The sequence below is a fragment of the Rhinoraja longicauda genome, chromosome 6 (assembly GCF_053455715.1).
Source record: "Rhinoraja longicauda isolate Sanriku21f chromosome 6, sRhiLon1.1, whole genome shotgun sequence".
Taxonomy (NCBI): Eukaryota; Metazoa; Chordata; class Chondrichthyes; order Rajiformes; family Arhynchobatidae; genus Rhinoraja; species Rhinoraja longicauda.
In genome coordinates, this window is record NC_135958.1 from 57631140 (window position 1) to 57656533 (window position 25394).

General features: G+C 44.7%; 1 protein-coding gene across 2 annotated transcripts in view; it reads right to left on the reverse strand.

The window, feature by feature from the left end:
- LOC144594483 (SEC14-like protein 1) overlaps positions 1–10963 on the reverse strand; it is a 46144-nt gene extending 35181 nt beyond the window's left edge. Inside the window, exons 1-2 of one of the 2 annotated variants that reach the window (XM_078401037.1) lie at positions 10411–10963; positions 8572–8656 (exon numbers count right to left, since the gene is read on the reverse strand). In XM_078401037.1, coding sequence (XP_078257163.1) covers positions 8572–8634 — 63 coding nt within the window. In that variant the 5' untranslated portion in view covers positions 8635–8656; positions 10411–10963. Of the gene's footprint in view, positions 1–8571; positions 8657–10076; positions 10116–10410 lie in introns of those variants that run through there. The other variant, XM_078401038.1, reaches the window with a different exon arrangement.
- Between the last annotated feature and the right edge of the window lie 14431 nt (positions 10964–25394).

Below are 25394 nucleotides of genomic sequence, written 5' to 3' on the forward strand. Positions count from 1 at the left end.
GCTATCAAATCAACCAGAAGCAGACCCCTTTATATTTAGTAGAATAAAACCTCACAAGAGTTTTCTATGAGACAACCACAGAATTCTCTAAGACAGACAAATCTTATATAATTAAATGGGGCAGGATCCAGCAACATTGCTCTCCATTTTGTTTACTGCCTTTCTTTTTAAGCATTTGAACATTTAATATGAATTTGAATTATGAACTTCAATTCCACTTGCTATGCTCTTTATATTCAATTATTAGAAATACTTTCTGATCACAATAATACCATGCACACAAATATTATAACAGAGGGTCATTGGAGAAGGAGGAAGGGCAAGCTCATGGTAATATAATGGTTACACTTTCAGGTACAGGTGACTCCCATGTTACAGGGTCCTAAGAAAATGATACGAATCATGAATTGTTTAACACAATCCTTTCAGGCTTGTGCCTATTTCAATTTACAATGTTGCAGTCAGTGCCATAATGTGGTCCCCTTTATCTTTGAGGTATCTGTGATCCTCTCTGTGGAGAAACCAAATTCAGATTAAAAGCCTGCTTTGCATAAAATCGGTTCTGTCTGCAAGGAAGATCCTGGGCTCCATCCCATTCATAGACCTCTCCATTCAGGTCTGCTATCCTGTTTCAAAGATGCCCAATGCAAGTTTGAGGAACAGTGCCTCGTTTCTGGTCTGGGCACAATGCACTTCCAATTCCAATACAAATTAACCAATTTTAAATAACCATCCCCTTCGTTAAAAAGATATCAGTCTCTAAATGCCCACATTATGGGTCCTTTGACAACATTGATCTGCACCCTTTCATTGCTTGTTTTCTCCATACCTCCATCTTCCTGCAACTTAGAATTAGCTTGTATTCTCACTTTCATAGTTCCAATGAAGGGTCCTTGATCTAAAATTCTTGCTCTCTATCTTTCACTATGAATGTTGCCCGAGCTGCTGAGTGTTTCTATTTTTGCTTTGCAATTCCAGTATCTGCTGCTTTGACTCCAACATGACGCACAAAGCCCCAGGAATTCTATACAGTTTACATGTCAGATGCAAATGATTAGAAATGAAAATAGAAGTCAAGTTATTAACTTTTATGAAATTAAGAGGATATAAATTACAAGTAGTTGTATTAGTTGTATTAAACAGCTGCCAATTTAAAAAATGTAAACTTAATGATTAAACTCTTGGCACAAATTAAGGTGCGATAACATATTAATTTTTTTAAGCAAAATCTCAGTAAAATTTGGAGAAATAAGCATGTGTCAAAATTTTACAATGGACCTGTAGTTTTACTTCCAAGCATGATCTCTTATTTTTAAGAATGTACAATTCTACGCAGTAATAATAGCACAACTAAAATTGTTAAAGAAACACTGCATTGCATTTTCCTCGAGGTGTTCCATGATATCGTTTTACAGCACAATCAACCTGCTCTTTCTAAAATGACTATTGCAATCTTTATACTGCAGGCTTATGGATTTATTAAAGTCCTTGTTTCTTGCAGCAAGCTGCCAATCCAATTATTTCCAGTTACATGGGACATTACACAACTCGAGTCAAATATAATCCAGGTGACTAGCATTAAAAAATATACATGCTTTTCATGATGACTTGAATGTTAAAGGCATTTTGATTGCGCAACATTAAGAATGTTATCCTGATTTGAGGCCAGGTACTGTGTTAACACACCAGATCCTTCCTTTGCAGGTTACTGGTTCAAATGAAACCGTACATCATTATGAATATGTGTGAAACATTTTGGATTCTCCTGCACTGTGATTTGCAAAGTGTTATTAAAACCATTAAGAATAAATCTAATTACTGCACTAAAGGATTCCTAAAGTCATAGTTTTTTGCTGAAACATCGTGAACAATTCAGATGGAAAAGGTACATTAAATGTTTTCTGATTGAAAAGATAAAATAAGTTAATGGTGAGCATAATTGCAAAATAGAAAATCTGATTAGAAACGATAGGAGTGTCACCAATATTACAAGGATATTCCAAAACTATTCAATAATATTGGGCAGCACAGTGGCACATCTGGTACAGATGCTGCCTCACAGTTATAGGCCCGAGTTCAACCTTGACCTCAGTCAGGTGCTGTCTGTGCAGAGTTTGCACGTGCTCCCTGACCATGTAGGTTTACTCTGGGTGGTCCAGTTTCCTCCCACATGCAAAAGACGTGTGGGTTAGTAGGATATTTGGCCTCAGTAAGTTGCCCCTAGTGTGTAGGGTTAGTGGATGTGAAAGTGCGAAAATGCAGAAATAATGTGAATGGGTGACCAATGGTCAGCTTGGTCTCGCTGAGCCAAAGGGCCCGTACAGACGCTGAAAGTCTAAAAATAAATCAGGAAATGAGAGAAATTCACAGCACGTCAGGCTGCATCTTTAAGAGAAACCAAACTAATCTTTCAGTTCAAAGACTCTTTGTCAGAACTCTCAAAAATTATTTCTGCCATTTTCTGTTTTTATTTGGCATCAAAATGTTTCTGAATGATGAAATGATCCACTTCTGATATCTACCCAAAGTGCTTAAAACCTAGACGATAAGCACGACTTGAGTCATTCCCAATCTGTAGCAAGGCAGATAATCCAAATGTTTTTATGCACAAAAATAACTTTAAAAATCAGTTAAATACCAGCCTGAGTGCACAAAAATGTTAAAAAATGACTCATGCCAAATAGAAAACAATGTTCAGACCACATTGCTGACACATGCAGAAGTGTGGTAAACAATCAGGCATACATACAAAAGCAATAACAACTGTAGAGCACTTCCTTGGCTAGTCTTTTGGAACATTGGAGGTAATGGGGTATGAAAATGTGTTACCATACATTAAAATATTAAGCGCAGCAAAACACCATGCAGCCCAGATGATCCCTGATATTTATGGTTCACACAAGCCTGAGCCCACTTCACTTCATTGCGCTATCATGTTTGCCTTAATTCCTTTTTTACTTTATGAAATCAGTCAGCTTCCCCTTAAATACATCAACATAACTCACTTCAACTACAAATGCAAGCTGAGCCTCATGAACTGACAATATTGTTTATGATGGAGCATTTTTCTTTTTGCCAATCTGAAGTGAATTTTATTTCAGAAAATGCTGGAGCTCAGCAATGCTTTGGTGCACATCAAGATCGTCAAACAATGCATGACAGTTAAAATGTACTCTAACTGGATTTTCAATTGACACTGCTGTCAGATGGCAGAGTACGGTTAGACATGCAAGGCACAGCTGGGGAAAAGGGAGGAAAGAGCAGGATGGAAAGTTGGTTAAAATGAAATATAGTCCATTCCCCAAGTACCAGCATCCTTCACCTAAAGAAAACTGAGTGAGCTGCAAAATAAATCTCTCGTACCCAATAGATTCAACTCCACACTGCTTGGAGCTAAGTCACCATGAGAAAGCATACGTTAACGGTCAGGCAGTTGACTGCATGGGAGGAATAAAGACTTGGCAGAGAAACACATCAGGGAACCTCCTTACCCGAGGCCCTCTGTTGTTGGCCTTGATTTGTTCTGTTTTTTCCCCCTCTCGCTTCTAGGCCCCACCCCCGCCAAACAACAATCAGTCTGAAGACTCCGACCCGAAACACCACCTATCCATTTTCTCCAGAGATGCTGCATGACCCACTTAGTTGCTCCAGCATTTTATGTTTATCCTAAGTCGTTCAAACTGTCCCGAATACAGTAAGAGTTTGGTATTGCTCTATATATACTCTGGCCTGTTGGAAGGTTGTGGATTCTCATCTTATTGAAACAAATTCAAACATCCTGGCTGACCTTTTCTGCTGCACTGTCCGCATGCCATCTTTGGTTATCTAACCTGAATAGTTTTGCTTTAAATAGAAACAGCACATATAACTGCTCCGGATTACTCAGGACATTCTGCTTACGTTAAACTCGGAAAATGCAGCTGTGCCTTTCCTGACTTCATTTCCTTGACATCATAATTGATTTTGTAACAGATGCAATGAGACAAACCATCAGCATGGATAAACATAAGTGACTGGAGGGTTTCTGAATTTGTTAAATTTAAAGAGTGTGCGTGCGTGAAAGCATCAGGATGTATAACTCTCAAATGAACTCAAAACTAAAATGTATTTTTTAAGGTTTTATAATTTGTTTATATTTGAAAAAACCAAATCAACTTATTTTTCCAAATTATCCCCAAATAAATCAGGAAATAACCTGACTCATTAAAATAGGGTTCTCATCCAAAATCTGTCAATAATACTTCCTCTAAAGCTTTTCTTTTTCTAGGTAAATCCACTTTGGGATTTTGTCAAAACACACAGTTTCGGAGGTGATAAATAATGTGGCAAGGTGATGAAGGCGGATTTTCGTATGCCGTCCCTCATCAGAATGCATTAAGCATAGAGGTTGGGACATTATTGCAGTTATACAAGATGTTGGTGAGGCTGCAATTAGAGTACTGTGATCACTTCTGGTCATAGACACAAAATGCTGGAGTAACTCAGCGGGACATGCAGCATCTCTGGATAGAAAGAGTGGGTATCGTTTCGGGTCGAGACTCTTCTTCAGACTGAAGGGTCTCGACCCAAAACGTCACCCATTCCTTCTATCCAGAGATGCTGCCTGTCCCGCTGAGTTACTCCCGCATTTTGTGTCCATCTTCGGTTTAAAACAGCATCTGCAGTTCCTTCCTACATCACCTGGTCACCCTGGCATAGAAATTTGCATTATGCTGGAAAGAGTGCAGAAAAGGTTTAACGAAGATGGTGCCAGGACTTTAGAGTGAGGTTGGGCAGCCTGGGACTTTATTCCTTGGAGTGTAGGAGACTAAGGAAGGAGCTTATAATGATGCATAAAATCACGAAGGGCACTGATATGGAAAATGCAGTGTCTTTTTCCTAGAGTTGGTGAATCAAAAACTCAAAAGGCATAGGTTTATGGAGAAAGGGGAAACCCAAGGGTAACTTTTTGATACGTATAAGGAACGAGCTGCCAGATGAAGATATAATAACAACATTTAAAATAACAACATTTGGACAGCCACGTGGATAGGAAATGTTTAGTGATATGGATAAACTCAGCTAATGGAGTGTGTAGATGGACATTTTGGTTGGCATGGACGAGTTGGGTCAAAGTGTCTGCGACAATGCTATATGATTCCATGACCATAAGATTCAGTTAGGAAACTAAAAGCACACATCCACAGAACATTACCAAAATAAGATAGACACAAAGTGCTGGAAGAACTCAGCGGGTCAGGCAGGATCTCTGGAGCAAAAGGATGGGTGACGTTTCAGATCGGAGGCCTTTTCAGACAGCCAACTGAAGGGCTTCCGACCTGAAATGTCACCCATCCTTCTTCTCCAGAGGTTCTCCCTGACCTGCTGTGTTACTCCTGCACTTTGTGTCAATCTTTGGTATAAACCTTCGGCAGTTCCTTCCTACAGATTACCTCAATAAGCCTCTGAAATCCCCATTCTGCTTTAGATTCTTTTCACTAATGAGTTAAACATATTTCCATCAGTTCCTTCACATCGCATTGTTGCTACAATAAAACAATTAATGCAGCTCTTTCTGTCCAAGTCCTGCCAACTTTCTCTTGGCAGCCCTAATTTGAGCACTTTTGCAGCAAAAAGCATTTGGATTTATAAATTGTATGCCAACACTGTTGCTGGAACCATTAAGCCACAGGAGTTGAAATGCCTTTCTTGTGCAGTATTTTTTAAAATTCTTTTGAACTTACAGAAAGTGCTGATGATAAAGCTCAGTCAGCAATCCTGTCATCAGCAGAACGTGATTGAGCTTTGTAAACAGCTTTCATACAATATGCAACTGCTTTTATTGGATGAAAATGCAATCATGTGGACGCTGACATGAGGTGAAAAGATTGGAAAAGCATTCAATGCAAAGAACTAGTTAATCGGCTAGCAAAGCTGACTAGATTTGGCTGAACATTCTTCAGCCAGTCAGCTGCATGAAAACATTTTTATATTAAATGGCCAAATGTGATTAGAACCACATTAGAAAAATATTGTACAAACAAAGAACTGCAGATGCTGGCTAATACACAAAAGGACACAAAGTGTTAGAGCAATTCAGTAGATCAAGCTGCATCTCTGCAGAACATGGATAGGTGATTTTGGGTCGGGACCCAAATGTTGTAATGCCCAAGTGGACAGTTTAAAAATAAAAAACACTTGAACTTGTTTGCTCAATAATGAACTGCTAATTATAGAACTACGCCATAAATGTTGATGTAATTTCAATATTGTTTTTATACAGATGTTCAGTCCTACTTCCATTGAGATTGCACCACATCTCAATACCTTTACTAAGAGCCAATGACTGACACCATCCTTGCTGCTGAGTGACCTGCAAATGGTGCCCATGCTGACACTAGGATACCACGCACTAAATCACACCTCCATGGAAACCAAATCATTAGAGAATGGGATAAAATTGCAGGCCAAATCAAACACTGTGCCAGTTACAAATCGTCGGCAAGTTTCAGTGTTAATTTTCAATGTTCACTTTTTTCCAGTTTCCAATGCAATAGAAAACTTTAACACTAACTTTCAAAGTCAACATCCTTTTCATTTGTCCTATACCTCACAATACTATGAATTAGATTCCCAATCAGCGGCACTTCATGTAACGTTCACATTCAGCAGCACATCCTTCTTTTTAAAAGTACTGCTATTTATTAAATAATTAAAGCCAAGCTCTAAAACAAATCAATTGATATGTTGCCTCAAACATATATTCTATCACTGACTTTAAATCACCTTATACATTTTGTAAATCTACATAATATTATCTAATATTATCTCTGTGGTGCATCTACTCATTAATTTAATTTTTAAAGCTTCATCAACACTGAATGTATTGTAAAATCAAATGTTTTAAAACATATTGATATAAATCTCTTTCCAATGTCTTCCAATCTTATTAGCTTCAAATGTTCAGCATACCCAACTCCACCCTCTGTCAGTGCAGGACCAAAGCAAAACAAATCAAGATGCAGAATTATAAATAATAATCTGTGCACCAATTTATTTTTTTAAATCTAACAGCAATTGCTGAACACTGCAGTAAAAATAGTCTCTAAAATAAAGAGAAGAATCTTGAACAATCCATCTAAAATCTCCAAACTGGAAAAATATGCCTCTAAGTGAGATAAGTCAGCTATATCGTAACATAATGGTTTTTCAGTGAGGCACCAAGATCTTGTTACTCCTGCTGGACAAAATCAGCACATCCATCGCTACACTATATCGAGGAAAGAAATGCCAAACTATTGGTATTCATACAGATTTCTTTCATCTGTTTAAATTCCAACCAAGCTTGGCTGAATCATAAGCCTCTGCAGTACCAATATATTAAAGTCTTCATAAATGCTACGCACACAAGTCCAGTTATCTAATGGATAGTGACTCATCAAGCATCTAATATTTTGCTTTAATCATCATGGATTGAATCCAAGTGAATATCAAAATCTGCCTGAGTTTTCTCCAAAAACACTATTGGAACTTTGAGATCTTGGTTTTTATAATGCAGAATCATTCTTGAAACAAAACTGCTGACCTAATTAACTAATCTTTTACTGCATTCATTCAAAATGCATGTGATACTCTGCTTTGAAGTCACTTTTAATTTAAGTAATTAACTCTATAAGTTATCAAGTTTTCACATAAAAATTGTAACATACTTCGTTACAAATGCAGTAATTTTAATGGGTGTACTTTTTGTGCTGCAAATGACATCTGAACAGTATCAACATCTACCCCCAATAAAAAGGCTTTGTTTATGAATTATTTCAGTATTCCATACAGCCTAGACAGATTGAATCACACAATTGCCTGAAGTATTATTTTTGCAAAAGTACACAAAGTGCTGGAGTAACTCAGCAGGTCAGGTAGCATCTCTGAAGAACATGGATATGTCATGTTGTTCGGAGATGCTGCCTGAATCGCTGAGTTGCTCCAGTACATTGTGCCCTTTTGTGTAAACCAGCATCTGCAGTTCCTTGTTTCTACTATTATTTCTGTAAGTGTATTTGGATTTAAAATCCAAAACCATAGAAACATACACTGATATTTTTGGTTCATGTTATAATATGCAGAAGTCTTGTTCACATGCTATCAGACAATTTGTAGCATAAAGACAACATTAGCTTCATAATCTCCTCGTGTACCTCCAAGAAAATGTGGTTTAATGCTCCATACAGGATCACTTTAAAACATTTCAATGGAATGTACTGATAAAAAAAATGTAAGCACCATGTCTCAAGAATCCATTTATTTTTAGAATTAAAGCGTTGACATTTTAATGGCACAGTTTAATCCCTTGATTTTCTGACATTTATTCAGCATCCTCACATTAAGGGATAGATATTCAAAACTATTAAGGCATATATCATAGAAGTCAAATCAAAAACTCTGAATCTAACACCCCCATATGTCCAAAATAGCCCAGGCTTAATTAGCATATAAACATTCACAAATTGAATCAGTCAATTATTTACCACTTGCAAAGCTCGTGGGCATAATGAAATCAGAAAAAAAACATGAGACTAAAACATTTCTACTCACTGTCATAACAAGTTCAAAGGGATGCTTGTAAACCCTGATGGGTGACTGATACTTCTGTACCATCCTTGCCCTTGCATCAAAACACCTATGAAACAGGAGAAAAGAGTTAGTGAACTGCAAAACAAAGGGTTATAGACAATAGGTGCAGGAGTAGGCCATTCAGCCCTTCGAGCCAGCACTGCCATTCAATGCGATCATGGCTGATCAGTCTCAATCAGTGCCCCGTTCCTGCTTTCTCCCCATACCCCCTCACTCCGCTATCCTTAAGAGCTCTATCCAGCTCTCTCTTGAAAGCATCCAACGAACTGGCCTCCACTGCCTTCTGAGGCAGAGAATTCCACACCTTCACCACTCTCTGACTGAAAAAGTTCCTCCTCATCTCCGTTCTAAATGGCCTACCCCTTATTCTTAAACTGTGGCCCCTTGTTCTGGACTCTCCCAACATTGGGAACATGTTTCCTGCCTCTAATGTGTCCAATCCCCTAATTATCTTATATGTTTCAATAAGATCCCCCCTCATCCTTCTAAATTCCAGTGTATACAAGCCTAATTGCTCCAGCCTTTCAACATACGACAGTCCCGCCATTCCAGGAATTAACCTCAACAGACAAATGCAAAGCACAGTTTCGGGACAGATGACACAAGGAACGACAGATACTGGAAGTGCTGGAGGAACTTATTGGGTCAGGCAGCACCTGTGGAGGAAAAGGACAAGCAACTTTGGGTTGGGACCATTCCTCAGATGAAGGAACTAATTCTTAAGAAGGGTCCCAACCCGACAGGCTGATGTGCTTCTAATGAGCACATTAGAAACATTTCTGCCTAGATCCTAGCCTGCACCATCACTTTCAGCCATCACCCCATGTATAGCTGATTTGGTGACACGAGATATTACAGATGCTAGAATATTGAGCAAAACACAAAATGCTGGAATAACTCAGTCAGCATGTGCGTCCAGGGAAAAGGACAGGCGACATTTTTCTAGATTAGAAACTGGATGTCCTTGAGAGAAGGAACTTCTCTGCGTGTTAAGGAATGAGGAAGGGGGAGGGGGAGGGGGGGGGGAGGAGGGGGAGAGAGGAATTCAAGTCCATTACATACAGTTGCCCAAAAACATGCAAAAACTTTGTCTGCGTATCAGAAACTGGGAAAAAAACAATGCATTGATTACAAATTTGTTTCTGATCAAAAGTGGAAACAAAGTACGGCTGGGTCCACAAAGTATAGTACATTATCAAATGTTCTGAACTCAACTTGCTGTTGTGGTGGAAAGGAGGAAGTACAGACACAGGAGAGCTCCCCAACACTTTGCCTTAAGACAACAGCTGTCCTTCAAAACAAGAATGTCCCCTCGCCCATCACCCACGGACCCCCTCCCTCCCTCCCCCTCCGGCATACGGATTCAACGGGTCATATAGAATAACCCCCCCCCCTCCGCGAAACGAATGCATCCAACATCCGACTACTGGACCCCCCCCCCCCCCCCGGCCATACGGATATCCTACCAGTCTTACAAACGGACCCCCCTTCCCCCGGCATCCGAATTCCTTCCTCGCTACACGGACAAACATCCCCCTGTCGGGACGGAGACGGAGCCGCCCCCTCCCCCCACATGGACGCCTCCCCCTTTGGCACACAAGCACCCGGGCATAATACGGACAACACCCCCCCCCCCCCCCGTCATGCGGCCACCTCCCCCGCTACACGGACACCGCCGTCGGGATACGGATCCCAACCCCCACTCCACAGACACCTACCCCATGGGCACTGCACACGAGCAACTCCCTCCCCACCCTGCCGGGGGCAGAACACGGGCGGACCCCCCCTTCCCTCACTCACCCGAAACTTTCCGTAAGGCGGGGGCGGGTAGTAAACAGACTCGAGGCCCCGAGCGGAGGTCGCTCTCGCGGCACCTCGACTCCGTCGGCGTGTGGGAGCTGATCTGCCCTCAGCACCAGCCGGCGCGGCGACCGTCAGGGGGTCGGGTGTCTGGCGGCCGGAGCTGGCGGGTCAAGTGTCTGTCAGGGGCCGGAGCCGGAGGGTCGAGTGACTGGCGGCGGGGGTCGGTGGCCGGAGCCGGAGGGTCGGGTGTCTGTCAGGGGTCGGAGCCGGCGGGTCGGGTGTCTGGCGGCGGGGCTCTGTCAGCGGCCGGGGCCGGCGGGTCGGGTGTCTGGCGGCGGGGGTCGGCGGCCGGAGCCGGCGGGTCGGGTGTCTGTCAGGGGCCGGAGCCGGCGGGTCGGGTGTCTGGCGGCGGGGGTCTGTCAGCGGCCGAGCCGGAGCCGGCGGGTCGGGTGTCTGGCGGCGGGGGTCTGTCAGCGGCCGGGGCCGAGCTGTTGTCCGCCTGTGCCCGCGGCGGCCCGGAGTGTGACGCCTGCGCTGTACAGTGACGTCGGCGGGGGCACGACTGCGCGGTGACGTAGGAGGAGGTACGCGTGCGCGATGACGTCAGGCCTCCCACCCACTGACCACAAAACAAAGGTGGGCCAGTGCAAGAAACACTCTCCACAGCCAACAATGCACCATTGTGGGTTCCACCCCTTGATCAGCTGGCTTGCTTTGATTTGTCCTTTTCACACCTTTCATTTGTGCAAGAAGGAACTACAGATGCTGCTTTGCCAATGTAACTCCACTATTTAAGAAAGGAGGGAGAGAAAAACAGGGTGTTATAGACCAGTTACATTGGTAGTGGGGAAGATGCTGGAGTCAATTATTAAAGATGTTACAGCAGCACATTTGGAAAGTAGTGATGGGATCGATCAAAGTCAGCGTGGATTTATGAAGGGGAAATCATGCTTGGCTAATCTTTTGCAAATTTTTAAAGATGTAACAAGTAGAATGGATAAAGGAGAGCCGGTGGATGTGATGTATCTGGACTTTCGAAAAACCTTTGACAAGGTCCCACACAAGAGATTCGTGTGCAAAATTAGAGTACACTAGACCAAGTGGACCCGTTGGGCCCATTACTCTTAGAGGGGAACAGGGAAGGGGAGAGGGTATCGTCACTGAGCCCTGGGCTCAAAGCCTCTCCTCAACCCCCCCACTCAATCCCCCTTATCCCCCCCTCCACCCCCCCACTGAATCCCCCTTATCCCCCTCCTCCCCCATTGACCCACTCCATCCCCCCTACCCCACCCCCACTTGTCCCCCCCCTGCCCCCACCCCCACAGCCCTTCCTCTACCCCATTCCCCCTCCACACCCCTATCCCCCCTCCCCCTCTCCTGACCCCCTCCTCCTCACCCCCATTCTCTCCTGCACCTCACTGTCCCCCATCCCCCCCACCCCCACTGTTCCCCCCACCCCCTCCTCTCCCATCTCTCCGACCCCCTCCCCCACTACCCCCCAACCCCACTCTCCCCGACCCCCGACCCCCACCCCCACTCTCCCCTCCCCCACTCTCCCCCTCCTCCCACCACCCCTACCCTCCCGTCCACCCACTCGGACACCACGCCCACTCCCCTCCGTGGTGCCGTTGGCTGCGAATGGCACTTACCAGTGCCTGTGCATTAAACGCTGACTGCCGACGTGCGAGTCTCTGCCAGGGTAGGGCCGGGGCTGGGCGAGGGGAGAGGTGCGAGGGGAGAGGTGCGAGGGGAGGGGAGCGGCGAGGGGAGGGGGGAGAGAGAATGACTGAGCGCAGGTGGGCGGCGGCGCTGCCAGCGGCCATCTTGTTTTTGCATGTGAGGAGCAAACGAAGTCGAATGTGGAGCATTGTGACGTCATACGCTGAGGAGTTTCAGGAAATGGGTTAAAAAGTGAATTTTTAAACTTTAAATTGTCTGTAGCTTTAAAAATGTAGCTTCAATTTGGATGAGAGTTGTTAGAGATTATGCCCAGGATAATGGTGAGTAACGTGGTACAAAAATTGTGGCGCTATGGTGTACCGTTTTGGCTGCGCAAAACAGCAAAGTTATGGTGTGTACAAAACACGCATACACACGGACAGAGAGTTTTAGTAATATGCTAGACAAAGTGGGCCCGTTGGGTCCAATCCTTGTAGAGGGGGGGGCAGGGAAGGGGAGAGGGTGGGACTGAGGAGGCCACTCTCTCCTCCCCCACCCCCACTCTAATTCTCCCCACCTCCCCTTTCCCCACGACCCCCCCTTTTCCCCACTCTCTCCTCCCCCCACCCGCACCCATTCTCTCCTCCCCCACCACCACTCTCACTCTCCCCCACCTCCCCTTTCACTACCACCCCCCTTTCCCCCACTCTCTCTTCCCTCCACCTCCCCCATTCTCTCCTCCCCCAGCCCCACTCTTACTCTCCCCCTCCCCCCCTTTCCCCACCACCCCATTTCCCCCACTCTCTCTTCCCCCCACCACCAACCCCACTCTCCCCCACCATCCCCCTCCCCAGTCACACTCTCCCTCCCACCCCCACTCTCTCCTCCTCCCACCCTCCCCGTCCCCCCCACTCTACTCTCCTGGAGCAGCGGACTGCTGGGGACGGGCAGCGCAGCAGCGGCTGTGACCTAGCCGAGCTGGGATTACTCGTAGCGGTTGTGGGGGAGAGAGGAGAGGGGAGAGAGAAGCGAGGGGAGAAAGGAGACGGGAGCCCCTGATTGAGGGCGGGCGGCTCCGCTAACGGTGTCCATCTTGTTTGTGCGAGTGGAGAGAGTCCGTGCGTGCCCTATGGAAACGTCATACGCACAGCAGCCCTTGGAAAGATGTGTTTAGAAATGAGATTTTTGAACTTTCAAATGTGTCTAACTTAACAAATATAAGACCGATTTAAATAAAACTTGTTATAATGAGTGGCCGCGAGAGTGGTGATTAAGGTGGCACAAAAATCGTGGCGCTATGGTTTACCGTTTTGGCAAAATCACAGAAAAACATATTACATACGTATATATATTTATATATATATACACAAGATCTGTTTTAGTAGTATATAGATATAGATATATAGATATATAGATATAGATAGATAGAAGATAGATTGTATTGGGGATAGGATATTGACATGGATAGAGAACTGGTTGGCAGACAGGAAGCAAAGAGTAGGAATTAACGGGTCCTTTTCAGAATGGCAGGCAGTGACTAGTGGGGTGCCGCAAAGCTCAGTGTTGGTTCCCCAGTTGTTTGCAATATATATTAACGATTTAGACGAGGGAATTAGATATAACATCTCTAAGTTTGCAGATGACAAAAAGCTGGGTGGCAGTGTGAGCTGCGAGGAGGATGCTATGAGGCTGCAGGGTGACTTGGATAGATTGGGTGAATGGGCAGAAGCACGGCAGATGCAGTATAATGTGGATAAATGTGAGGTTATCCACTTTGGTGGCAAGGGCAGGAAGGCAGATTATTATCTGAATGGTGTCAGATTAGGATAAGGGGAGGTGCAAGAAGACTTGGGTGTACTTGTACATCAGTCAGTGAAAATAAGCATGCAGGTACAGCAGGTAGTGAAAAAGCCGATCTTGGCCTTCATTGCAAAAGGATTTGAGTTTAGGATCAAGGAGGTCCTACTGCAGTTGTACAGGGCCCTGGTGAGATTATGTGCAATTTTGGTCTCCTAATTGCTATTGAGGGAGTGCAGTGTAGGTTCACCAGGTTGATTCCCGGGATGGCGGGACTGACGTATGATGAAAGAATGGGTTAACTAGGCTTGTATTTGCTGGAATTTAGAAGGATGAAAGGGGATCTTATAGAAATATAAAAAATTTAGAGAATTGGATAGGGTAGATGCAGGAAAAAAGTTCCCGATGTTGGGGGTCCAGAACCAGGGGTCATAGTTTAAGAACAAGGGGTAGGCCATTTAGGACTAAGATGAGGAAAAACCTTTTCACCCAGAGAGTTGTGAATCTGTGGAATTCTCTGCCACAGGAGGAAGTGGAGGCTAATTCACTGGATGTTTTGAAGAGAGAGTTAGATTTAGCTCCTAGGGCTAAGGGAATCAAGGGATATTGGGGAAAGCTGGAACGGGGTACTGATTCTGGGTTCCAACCAACCGTGGATAACCTGGCGCAGTCTCAACAGACTATGGACAGGCATGGGGAGGTGCAAATCGAACATGCTGAAGTGGGGATATACTGAAGATACGGCAGACTGCGAGGGTGGACAGGGCCACCAGACTATGGAACATCTGAGCTGTGACATGCTGCATGATACATTCACTGTAAAGGGCGGCACGGTAGCGCAGCGGTAGAGTTGCCGCTTTACAGCGAATGCAGCGCCGGAGACTCAGGTTCGATCCTGACTACGGGTGCTGCACTGTAAGGAGTTTGTACGTTCTCCCCGTGACCTGCGTGGGTTTTCTCCGAGATCTTCGGTTTCCTCCCACACTCCAAAGACGTACAGGTATGTAGGTTAATTGGCTGGGTAAATGTAAAAATTGTCCCTAGTGGGTGTAGGATAGTGTTAATGTGCGGGGATCGCTGGGCGGCACGGACTTGGAGGGCCGAAAAGGCCTGTTTCCGGCTGTATATATATGATATGATAAAGGATCTTGCAGAGGCCAACGACATGGCACTAAAATTTGCTCGCTATTGTCAAACAGTTGTGTGATGACACGAATAAATAAATAAATTTTGTACGATCAGCCATGATCGTATGGAATAGCGGTGCTGGCTCGAAGTGCCGATTGGCCTATTCCTGCACGTATTTTCTATGTTTCTATATTTGCACTCAAAATGCTGGAGTAACTCAGCGAGTCAGGCAGCAGTACTGGAGAAAAGGAATTCAGGTTGAGACCCTTCATCAGACCTCGACTGACCCGCTGAGTTACTCCAGCATTTTGTTTCTATCCTTTAATTCATTTGTTTTTTGTACCTTTTAATACCTCTCGTTTCCATCTCCCCTGACTCTCAGAATGAAGAAGGGTCTTGACTCAAAATGTCACCTATTCCTTTTTGCCACAGATGCTGCCTGACCGCTGAGTTACAGTCCAGCATTTTGTGTCTATCTCTAGAAAAACATAACTCACAGCCTGCTGCAAAGCCCTGCATCAGAGAAAATGCAAAATCATTCCTCAAAATCATTTGTACAAAATGCTCACGAATTAAAAATAAATCACATTTCAAAACTGCCCAGAAAACAGCAAGCAAACATTTCTCATCAACCCCTAACTATTATTGTCCAGACAATGCAAAAACAGGCCTGCAGACTGTAAGTGAATGAATGCAGCAAAGATGTTCTCACCATTCAAAAAAATACTGCCGACCAGAAAGTGCAAAAAGCATTACTCATCGTCTGCTGATCAAGAACTGGGAAAAGAAGTAATGCGCCGATTATAAATTTGTTACTGGTCAAAAAGCTGCAAAAGTAACTAAAAGCAAATACAATATGTTGCTGGGCTGAAAAAAAACTGCCTCTTACCAAATGCTTGGAACTCAGTTTATTGTTAGGGTAGAGACGCAAGGAACCATAAACCTTGAGCATATACAAAGTGTTAGAGGAACTCAGTGTGTCAGGCAGCATCTGTGGAGAGAATGGACAGAAAATGTTTCGGGCCAGGACCCTTTTCCAGACTTTTTTAATATAGTAACCTCACAGTGGCGGCACAGTGGCGCAGCTGGTGGAGCTGCTGGCTCAAAGCATCAAAGCCCCGCAGTTGATCCTGACCTTGAGTGCTGTCTGTGTGGAGTTTGCACATTCTCCCTGTGAAAATGGGATAACATAGAACTAGTGTAAATGGATGATTGATTGGTGGCATGGACTCGGTGGTCCAAAGGGCCTGTTTCCATGTCTCTAAACTAAACTAACATGACACATCACCATATTTAATGCTTCCAGAACACTTTTTAGCAGCAATTCCATTAGACCCTCCTCTTGGGATCACATCCTGAATGCTCGGCTGGTATATATCATTGTCTTTGGCAGTTCAATACATACATAGAGCCGTATAATTTATTGCTTGACGCCAGATGATGTCTCAGCAGCATGAAACTGGTACCAAGCAGCATCTAGATAGTACTGATCAATCTCAGCACAATATTACTTGCCAGGAACCAGAAAACAAAACACACATAGCAATAGCAAAACCTGTAAAAATAGCAAAAAAATATTTTTAAAGTATTGGAACAATTAAATATGGAGATGCATTATTTATCAAGGAGTTTGTGGACTGGTGCCAGCGGAACCGCCTCCGGATCAACGCGGGGAAAACCAGGGAGATTTCCGCAAGCGCAGCCCGGTCCCCCCGACACCGGTGAACATCCAGGGAATAGACATCGGGAGGGTGGACTCTTCTAAGTACCTGGGTGTTTACCTCAATAATAAATTGGACTGGACTGAAAACACCGATGCGTTATACAAAAAGGGCCAGAGCAGACTTTATCTGCTAAGGAGACTCGGGTCCTTTGGAGTGCATGGGGCACTCCTAAGGACCTTCTACAACACGGTGGTTGCATCAGCCATTTTCTATGGAGTGGTCTGTTGGAGCAGCAGCATCTCAGCGGCGGAAGGGAAGAGACTTGACAAGCTGGTCAGGAAGGCCAGCTCTGTCCTGGGTTGCCCCCTCGACTCAGTGCAGGCGGTGGGAGAGAGGAGGATGATGGCAAAGTTAACATTGCTGCTGGACAACGACTCCCACCCCATGCAGGACACTGTCACTGCACTGAGTAGCTCCTTCGGTGACAGACTCCTTCACCCCAAGTGCGTGAAGGAGAGATATAGGAGGTCCTTCCTTCCCGCTGAGACTGCACAACCAGCACTGCTCCCAGCAGACGAGTCAACAGTAACAGCTAAGGAATACAATTTATCCTTGTCTTTACTTTTATTTATAATGAATGATCTCTTGCTATCCACTTTGCTGCTGTAACACTGTAAATTTCCCCGGTGTGGGACGAATAAAGGAATATATTATTTCACTGATGAGAAGAAGAGTCCCGACCCAAAACGTCACATCTATATTCTCCAGAGATGTTGCCTGACCTGCTGAGTTACTTCAGCATTTTTGTAAACCGACCTGCAGTTCCTTGTTTCTAAAATAGCGAAACCTCATTCCAGACCATTAAGTATTTTTGTTCTGCAATTGATAGTAATACAAAATGCTTTTCTACTTTTGCTACATGCCAGCTCCCAACAGATCAACCTTATCGGTCCCAATCCCCCTTGTTATTTCCTTTTTCTAACATTCTCACAAGCCCACAAACTCTCTTTCACTCTTTTGCCACTTGAGTTGCTAATTCACCAACCGGAATGTCCTTCAGATGTAGGAGAAAACCAGAGGAATTGGCAGAAATACAGAGAGAATGTCGTCAAGAGTGTTTAATTGTCACATGTACTGGCAACAAACAGGACAATGAAAACACACATATAAGTAGACACAAAGTGTCAGTCTGCAGGAGGGTCCCAACCCGAAATGTCACCTATCCATGTTTTCCAGAGATGCTGCCTGACCCGCTGAGTTACTCCAGCACTTTGTGTCCGCTATTGTAAAACTGCATCTGCAGTTTCTTGTTTATACACATATACATATATAATAATCAATAATACAATGCATTAATAATAGCATTACTAGATAAACATAATAGTGCAAAACTAAAGTCTGTGGTGCAACCAAAGCAACAGTCCATAGAAGATCTTAATTGCTGAGGTTAGTGTTGGGCAGTGTTCAAGAGCCTGATGGTTACTGGGAACAAGCTGTTCTTGAAACCGGCCGTCAAAGTTTTCAGGCTCCTGTACCTTTCTCCTGATGGTAGGAATGAAATGAGAGGGTCTTTGATGATGCTGGCAATCCACGCAGTGCCTACTATAAATCCCTTCAAAGTTGGGGAGGTCAATACTTATGGTGCACTGGGCAGTACTCTTTGAACCCCCCTTTGTTCCTGGGCGTTCGAGTTGCCAAACCAGGTTATGATGCAACCAGCCAGTGTGCTCTACTATACACCTATAGAAGTTCGAGAGAGTATTCTCCACACAGACTACACCTATGATTAAGACTGAACCCAGGTCCCTGGAGCTAGTGAGCAGCAGCATTAGCTGCTGTGCCACCTAATTGTAGCCAAGGGCCAAAAGAACAAGTAGGTGACCTCCTGCAAGACTCCTGCTGCAGTGGCATGCGTGAGAGGAGTCTTTACCTTTTCTTCTACAAAGGCCCCACATCTGCTTGACATCTTTCCTCATGGTATTGGCAAGAACAAAATCAAATTGACACTTCATTGAAGTGTGAGCATTCCTAATAATTGTAGCCACTGAGATTAGGGATTGTTTTGAAATAACCTGAAAATATTTTTTTTTCATTTGCTGAAAACATTTAACAATAGGAGATCATTGACACTCTTTTATGATATTGTTTCGGGGTAGTTTGAAATTTATGGAGGATTTTACCACCAATAACCAATGGTTTGAGAGACGAAATGCACTTTGACTTTATGACCATTTTTGGCTCTGGAATAAACATGCCATTTGTTATTTCCCTTGTGCATTGAAATGCAGTTGACTAGTAAATCTTGAAAATATTAACAGTGGTACTTCCTGGAAAATTTGGAGTGGTACAGTGACGCAGATGGTAGAGTTGCTGCCTCACAGTGCCAGCGACCTGGGTTCAATCCTGACATCGGGTGCTGTCTGTGTAGAGTTTGTACGTTTTCGCTGGGTGCTCTGGTTTCCTCCCAGACCCCAAACAAATGGGGGTTGGTAGGTTAACTGGTCACTGCAAATTGCTCCTTGTGTGTCGGGAGTGAATCTGGAGGGAATTGAGGACAATATGGAGCAAATAAATTTGGAATAGATAAGTGTAGGATTAGTGTTTTAATGGGTGGCTGATGGTCAGCATGGACCTGATGGGCCAAAGGGCCTGTTTCCGTGCTGTATCTCTCTTTCTATTGGTCTGTCTGTTTGTCTATAAAAAATACATTGAGGAGAATGATCGAGACAACTTTCGCAGCAGGATCGTTACCCAGTTCTTCTCTGCTCACTCCCAGATTTAGTAGAGCCATGTACATCAACGGGAAAAACATACTTCGGTGAATTTAATAGAGACACAGGGCTAGAATCTGGACATGCTTGTACCTTGAAACCCGAAACATGATATATCCATTCCTTCGACAGATGCTGCTTGACCCACTGAATTAGTCCAGCACTTGGTGGAGTTATCATTGGATGGGAGCAAGTACCTTTTGTTGCATTTCACATCCATGGGTTAATGATCATGCTGGAAATTGTTTTCAACTTGGCTCCAAATTTAACTTCATCAGCACAAACTTCCCTGAGCTTGCAAAACTGTCAGGGGAATGAAGGCATGTCTGAACGGCAAATCAGGTGTGGCCCAATTGAATAAACCACAGTTGCACCAGCAGTTGTGCGAGTTCCTGCATGCAAATGTTTGGCAATGTTTTGTTTGTCAGGAAAAGGCTTTCAGCAATTTTGAGGATTTTATTAAATGGATGATATTCCACTTTGGTAGCTTACAACTTTTAGGTAAACAACCCCCTTCCCCTTTTCTTTCCTATGCCTCACCTGGATATACATTCATTTCTCCCTTCCCCCCATCCCCTTTCATCAATATTTACCTGCCACCCACTGTCCTGCCCCTCCTATCTTCAAACTTTCTTCCCTCCCCCTCCCTACAATCAGTCCGAAGAAGGGTCCTGACCCGAAACATCACCTATCCATGTTCTCCAGTGATGCTGCGTGATCCGCAGAGTTACTCCAGCGCTTGGTGCCTTTTTTCCTTGTTTTTTTCCCTTTGGCTTCACATTTCATACTTCTTCTATCCTTATCTCCTTATCTCACACATTTTGTCTTTTCATCTCTAGGCTATGTCCAACAATCTGCCATTTAAACCAGCCCCTCACCTGTATCCACCTATCACTTGCTGGGCTCCGTCCTGCCCCCTCCTCTCTTCCAGCTTTCTACCCCCTACCACAATCAGTCTGAAGAGGGGTCCCAACCCAAAACGCCACCAGTCCATGTTCTCAATAGATGCTGCCCGACCAGCTGATTCACTCCAGTACTTTGTGTCTGTTTAGGATGTGTGTATTTGACTCTGACCGTGTACAGTCGCAATAAAATGTTGTGGTGGAATTAAGAAACCCTGTTGTGCAATGAATACAGGAGTGATTTGCACAGGAGGATGTGGCATAGAGGAGAGTTGCACAAGGGAGGTACTGAGCACAGAGGAGGATGCAATGTTGCAGGGGAAGCGTTCCACGTCACAGTGCTTGCTGCTCATCTTCCTCATGCCGTCAAAGGAGCACTTGGCCTTTGGTTAAGTGGAAATGTAAGACGGCAGATGCCCTTCCTGCTGGACCTTGGACAATGTAAAACCAGTGGTTGTAACAAGGATCATTCCCTCAATTTGTTTTTTGACTATCTTTCCAGGAAGTGCTGCTGTTAATATTTTCACAATTTACCAGTCAACTGCACATAAATGCATTAGGGAGATAACAAATGGATTTGTTTTTCAATCCAATTAAGTGTCCTTGAGTCAAGAGTCATTCAGCATAGAAACAGGCCCTTTGGCCCACCGCTTCCATGCCGATCATCATACTGATCTGTGCTAATACCACGCCTGTCTTAGTTACCATTCCTTGATGCTCTGGTCTTTCAAGTAGTAAGACAATAGACAATAGACAATAGACAATAGGTGCAGGAGTAGGCCATTCAGCCCTTCGAGCCAGCACCGCCATTCAATGCGATCATGGCTGATCACTCTCAATCAGTACCCCGTTCCTGCCTTCTCCCCTTACCCCCTCACTCCGCTATCCTTAAGAGCTCTATCCAGCTCTCTCTTGAAAGCATCCAACGAACTGGCCTCCACTGCCTTCTGAGGCAGAGAATTCCACACCTTCACCACTCTCTAACTGAAAAAGTTCTTCCTCATCTCCGTTCTAAATGGCCTACCCCTTATTCTTAAACTGTGGCCCCTTGCTCTGGACTCCCCCAACATTGGGAACATGTTTCCTGCCTCTAATGTGTCCAATCCCCTAATTATCTTATATGTTTCAATAAGATCCCCCCTCATCCTTCTAAATTCCAGTGTATACAAGCCTAATTGCTCCAGCCTTTCAACATATGACAGTCCCGCCATTCCGGGAATTAACCTAGTGAACCTACGCTGCACGCCCTCAATAGCAAGAATATCCTTCCTCAAATTTGGAGACCAAAACTGCACACAGTACTCCAGGTGCGGTCTCACCAGGGCCCGGTACAACTGTAGAAGGACCTCTTTGCTCCTATACTCAACTCCTCTTGTTACGAAGGCCAACATTCCATTGGCTTTCTTCACTGCCTGCTGTACCTGCATGCTTCCTTTCAGTGACTGATGCACTAGGACACCCAGATCTCGTTGGACATCCCCTCTTCCTAACTTGACACCATTCAGATAATAATCTGCCTTTCTATTCTTACTTCCAAAGTGAATAACCTCACACTTATCTACATTAAACTGCATCTGCCATGTATCCGCCCACTCACACAACCTGTCCAAGTCACCCTGCAGCCTTATTGCATCTTCCTCACAATTCACACTACCCCCCAGCTTAGTATCATCTGCAAATTTGCTAATGGTACTTCCCATCATCTAAGTCATTAATGTATATCGTAAATAGCTGGGGTCCCAGCACCGAACCTTGCGGTACCCCACTGGTCACTGCCTGCCATTCCGAAAGGGACCCATTTATCCCCACTCTTTGCTTTCTGTCTGTCAACCAATTTTCTATCCATGTCAGTACCCTACCCCCAATACCATGTGCTCTAATTTTGCCCAATAATCTCCTATGTGGGACCTTGTCGAAGGCTTTCTGAAAGTCGAGGTACACCACATCCACTGACTCTCCCCTGTCAATTTTCCTAGTTACATCCTCAAAAAATTCCAGTAGATTTGTCAAGCATGATTTCCCCTTCGTAAATCCATGCCGACTCGGAATGATCCTGTTACTGCTATCCAAATGCTCAGCAATTTCGTCTTTTATAATTGACTCCAGCATCTTCCCCACCACTGATGTCAGACTAACTGGTCTATAATTACCTGTTTTCTCTCTCCCTCCTTTCTTAAAAAGTGGGATAACATTTGCTATCCTCCAATCCACAGGAACTGATCCTGAATCTATAGAACATTGAAAAATGATCTCCAATGCTTCCATTATTTCTAGAGCCACCTCCTTAAGTACCCTGGGATGCAGACCATCAGGCCCTGGGGATTTATCAGCCTTCAGTCCCATCGGTCTACCCAAAACCATTTCCTGCCTAATGTGGATTTCCTTCAGTTCCTCCATCACCCTAGGTTCTCCGGCCCATAGAACATTTGGGAGATTGTGTGCATCCTCCTCAGTAAACACAGATCCAAAGTAACGGTTTAACTCGTCTGCCATTTCTTTGTTCCCCATAATAAATTCCCTTGCTTCTGTCTTCAAGGGACCCACATTTGCCTTGACTATTTTTTTCCTCTTCACGTACCTAAAAAAACTTTTGCTATCCTCCTTTATATTATTGGCTAGTTTACCCTCGTACCTCATCTTTTCTCCCCGTATTGCCTTTTTAGTTAACTTTTAGTAGCTGTCAAGATACATTTTAAATATTGTTACTGTTCCCGGCTCCACCATCTCCTCTAGCAGCTCATTCCAGACACCAACTACTCCTTGTGTGAAAAAATGTACCCCTCAGATCTCCTTTAAACTTCCTCTTCCTCAGCATAAACCTGTGTTCTCCAGTTTCATACAATGGGAAAGACCCTGTTATCTACATCTCTTAATTGTATATGCCTCCATCATATGACTTCTAAAGCCTCTTTCACTCCAGAGAAACCAGACTCAGTCTATCCAATATCTCCTGATAACACAAGTCCTCCAATCCAGGCAACATATTTTTGAATCTTTTCTGTACTCTCTCTAACTCAATCAAAAAACAAAGTACTGGAGAAATTTAGCAGGCCAGGCAGCATCTGTAGAGGGAATGGTATGTCTGTGTTTCTCCTGAAGAAGCGTCTCGACCTGAAACGTCGTCTGTCCATTCCCTCCACAGATGCTGCCTGAGCCGTTGAGTTCCTCCAGCACTTTGCTTTTTGCTCAACATTCCTACACCTGTAGTTTCTTATGTATTCTCTACCTTAATCATGCCGTTCCTAGAGTGTGGTGAGTGTTGCATAGATTTCCCCTGAGATGAAAAATAGGCACTCATTAAAAATTAACCGTGGAACAAGGTGTCATTAACATGGCATATCGAGTGCTGTCACAGGACTCAAGTATCTTTATAAATATCAATGGGTGTGAGTTCAGCAATGCAGACCTGAGAACAATTACCGTTAATTGTTCACCTGAGACAAGGCAGGCCTGGCTCGCCCGCCGCAGAACTGGGAAACCCGCCTGAAGAGGGAAGCCGCTGAGCCTGGTCCCGGTCGCCTTGAGGAGGGAGACCACATCCATCTGTACTAAACAGTCCTTAATTCACTCATCCACCAGTTGCATGTTTGATATTCATCATGATACAAATGAAGTGGTGAGTCAGACATCCACCTGCAATATTAATGTGGAAATGGAGATTATTACAACTCATGTGATGTCATTAAAACAAAGGACATTTCAACATTTTGTGAACATACTCCAAGTAAATTACATTTTGTCCATCTGCCACTGTACCACATCTAGGTATTGCATTCCATGTGGCTTCAGCAGGGCTCAAGGAAGTACTCAGTTCCCAGCTGTGTCCACTGTGGAATCTGGAGATTCTCAGAGTCCCATATGCACGCTGTTCCATTTGTACCTTCAATGCAGCATACTAAACCTTTAGGTCGGTTGGTTTATTTATTGTCATGTGCACAGAGATAGAGTGAAATGCTTGCTCTGCATGCTATTCGATCCTATCATTCTACACATGGGTACAATAGATCCTCTTCTGGAACAGCACGCAGAGAGTCGCCATGTTTCAGCACCATCTGGCAACTTCCATGTCCCTGAAAAATCTGATCTTGATGATGATACTTTATTGTTGCGTGTACTGAGGTAGAATGAAATTCTTTGTTTTTGCTCACAAAGTACACAAAAGAGTTGCCACAAAAGTGCCGATAAAGTTACAAAAGTTACTCATCCCTTCCTCACCCCCCCATGCTAGGTTCCGCTTTGTTCTTGATGGCCCCCCCATTTGTTCTCGGCAGCCCCCCCATGCTGTGCCCCCCCATTTGTTCTCGGTGCCCCCCCTTGTTCTCGGCAGCCCCCCCATGCCGTGTCCTCCTTTGTTCTCGGCGATGAGGTCCGTCCACCATGGCCCGACCGCTGGGACTTGGACCTCAGCACGACACCCACCATGAGACTGACCTCGGCGAGACTCCACTGAGATTGCATGCAAGAGTCATCAGCTTCGAACACCATTTTCAAAGTCCCGTCCGGTCCGTGCGCCCAGTCTCCTGGAGCGGCACCCTACGTCCGGATCACCCAGAGAACCGTCGTCCCTCTCCTTGCTCGGCCGCCTTCAGCCTTTGTGCCCCGGGGACGCATTCCGCAGCCGACCCTGAGGGTGCAGAAGGTAAGATACCAGTTCACTCTCTTACCAGCCCTCGCTCTTGCGTCCGCTGTCACCGGCTCCCTCCATCCTCCTCTCCGGTTCTCCGGTCCTCAGGGTGTGGTGGGCAGGGTTTCATGGCAAAGTCTGGGCACAGGAGCAGTAGCAAAAATGCATTTCCCTCTCTCCTTCTCTCTCTCTCTCTCTCTATTGTATACAAAAATAACATAGAACACTAAGGCACAGGCCCACAATGTCTGTGCCGAACATGATGCCAAGACCAACTCTTACGTGCCTGCACGTAACCATTATCACTCCATCCCCTGCATATCCATGTGCCTCTCCAAAAGTCTCTTAAAAGCCACTATTAGATTTTTTTTTTTAGATTTAGAGATACAGCGCGGAAACAGGCCCTTCGGCCCACCGAGTCCGTGCTGCCCAGCGA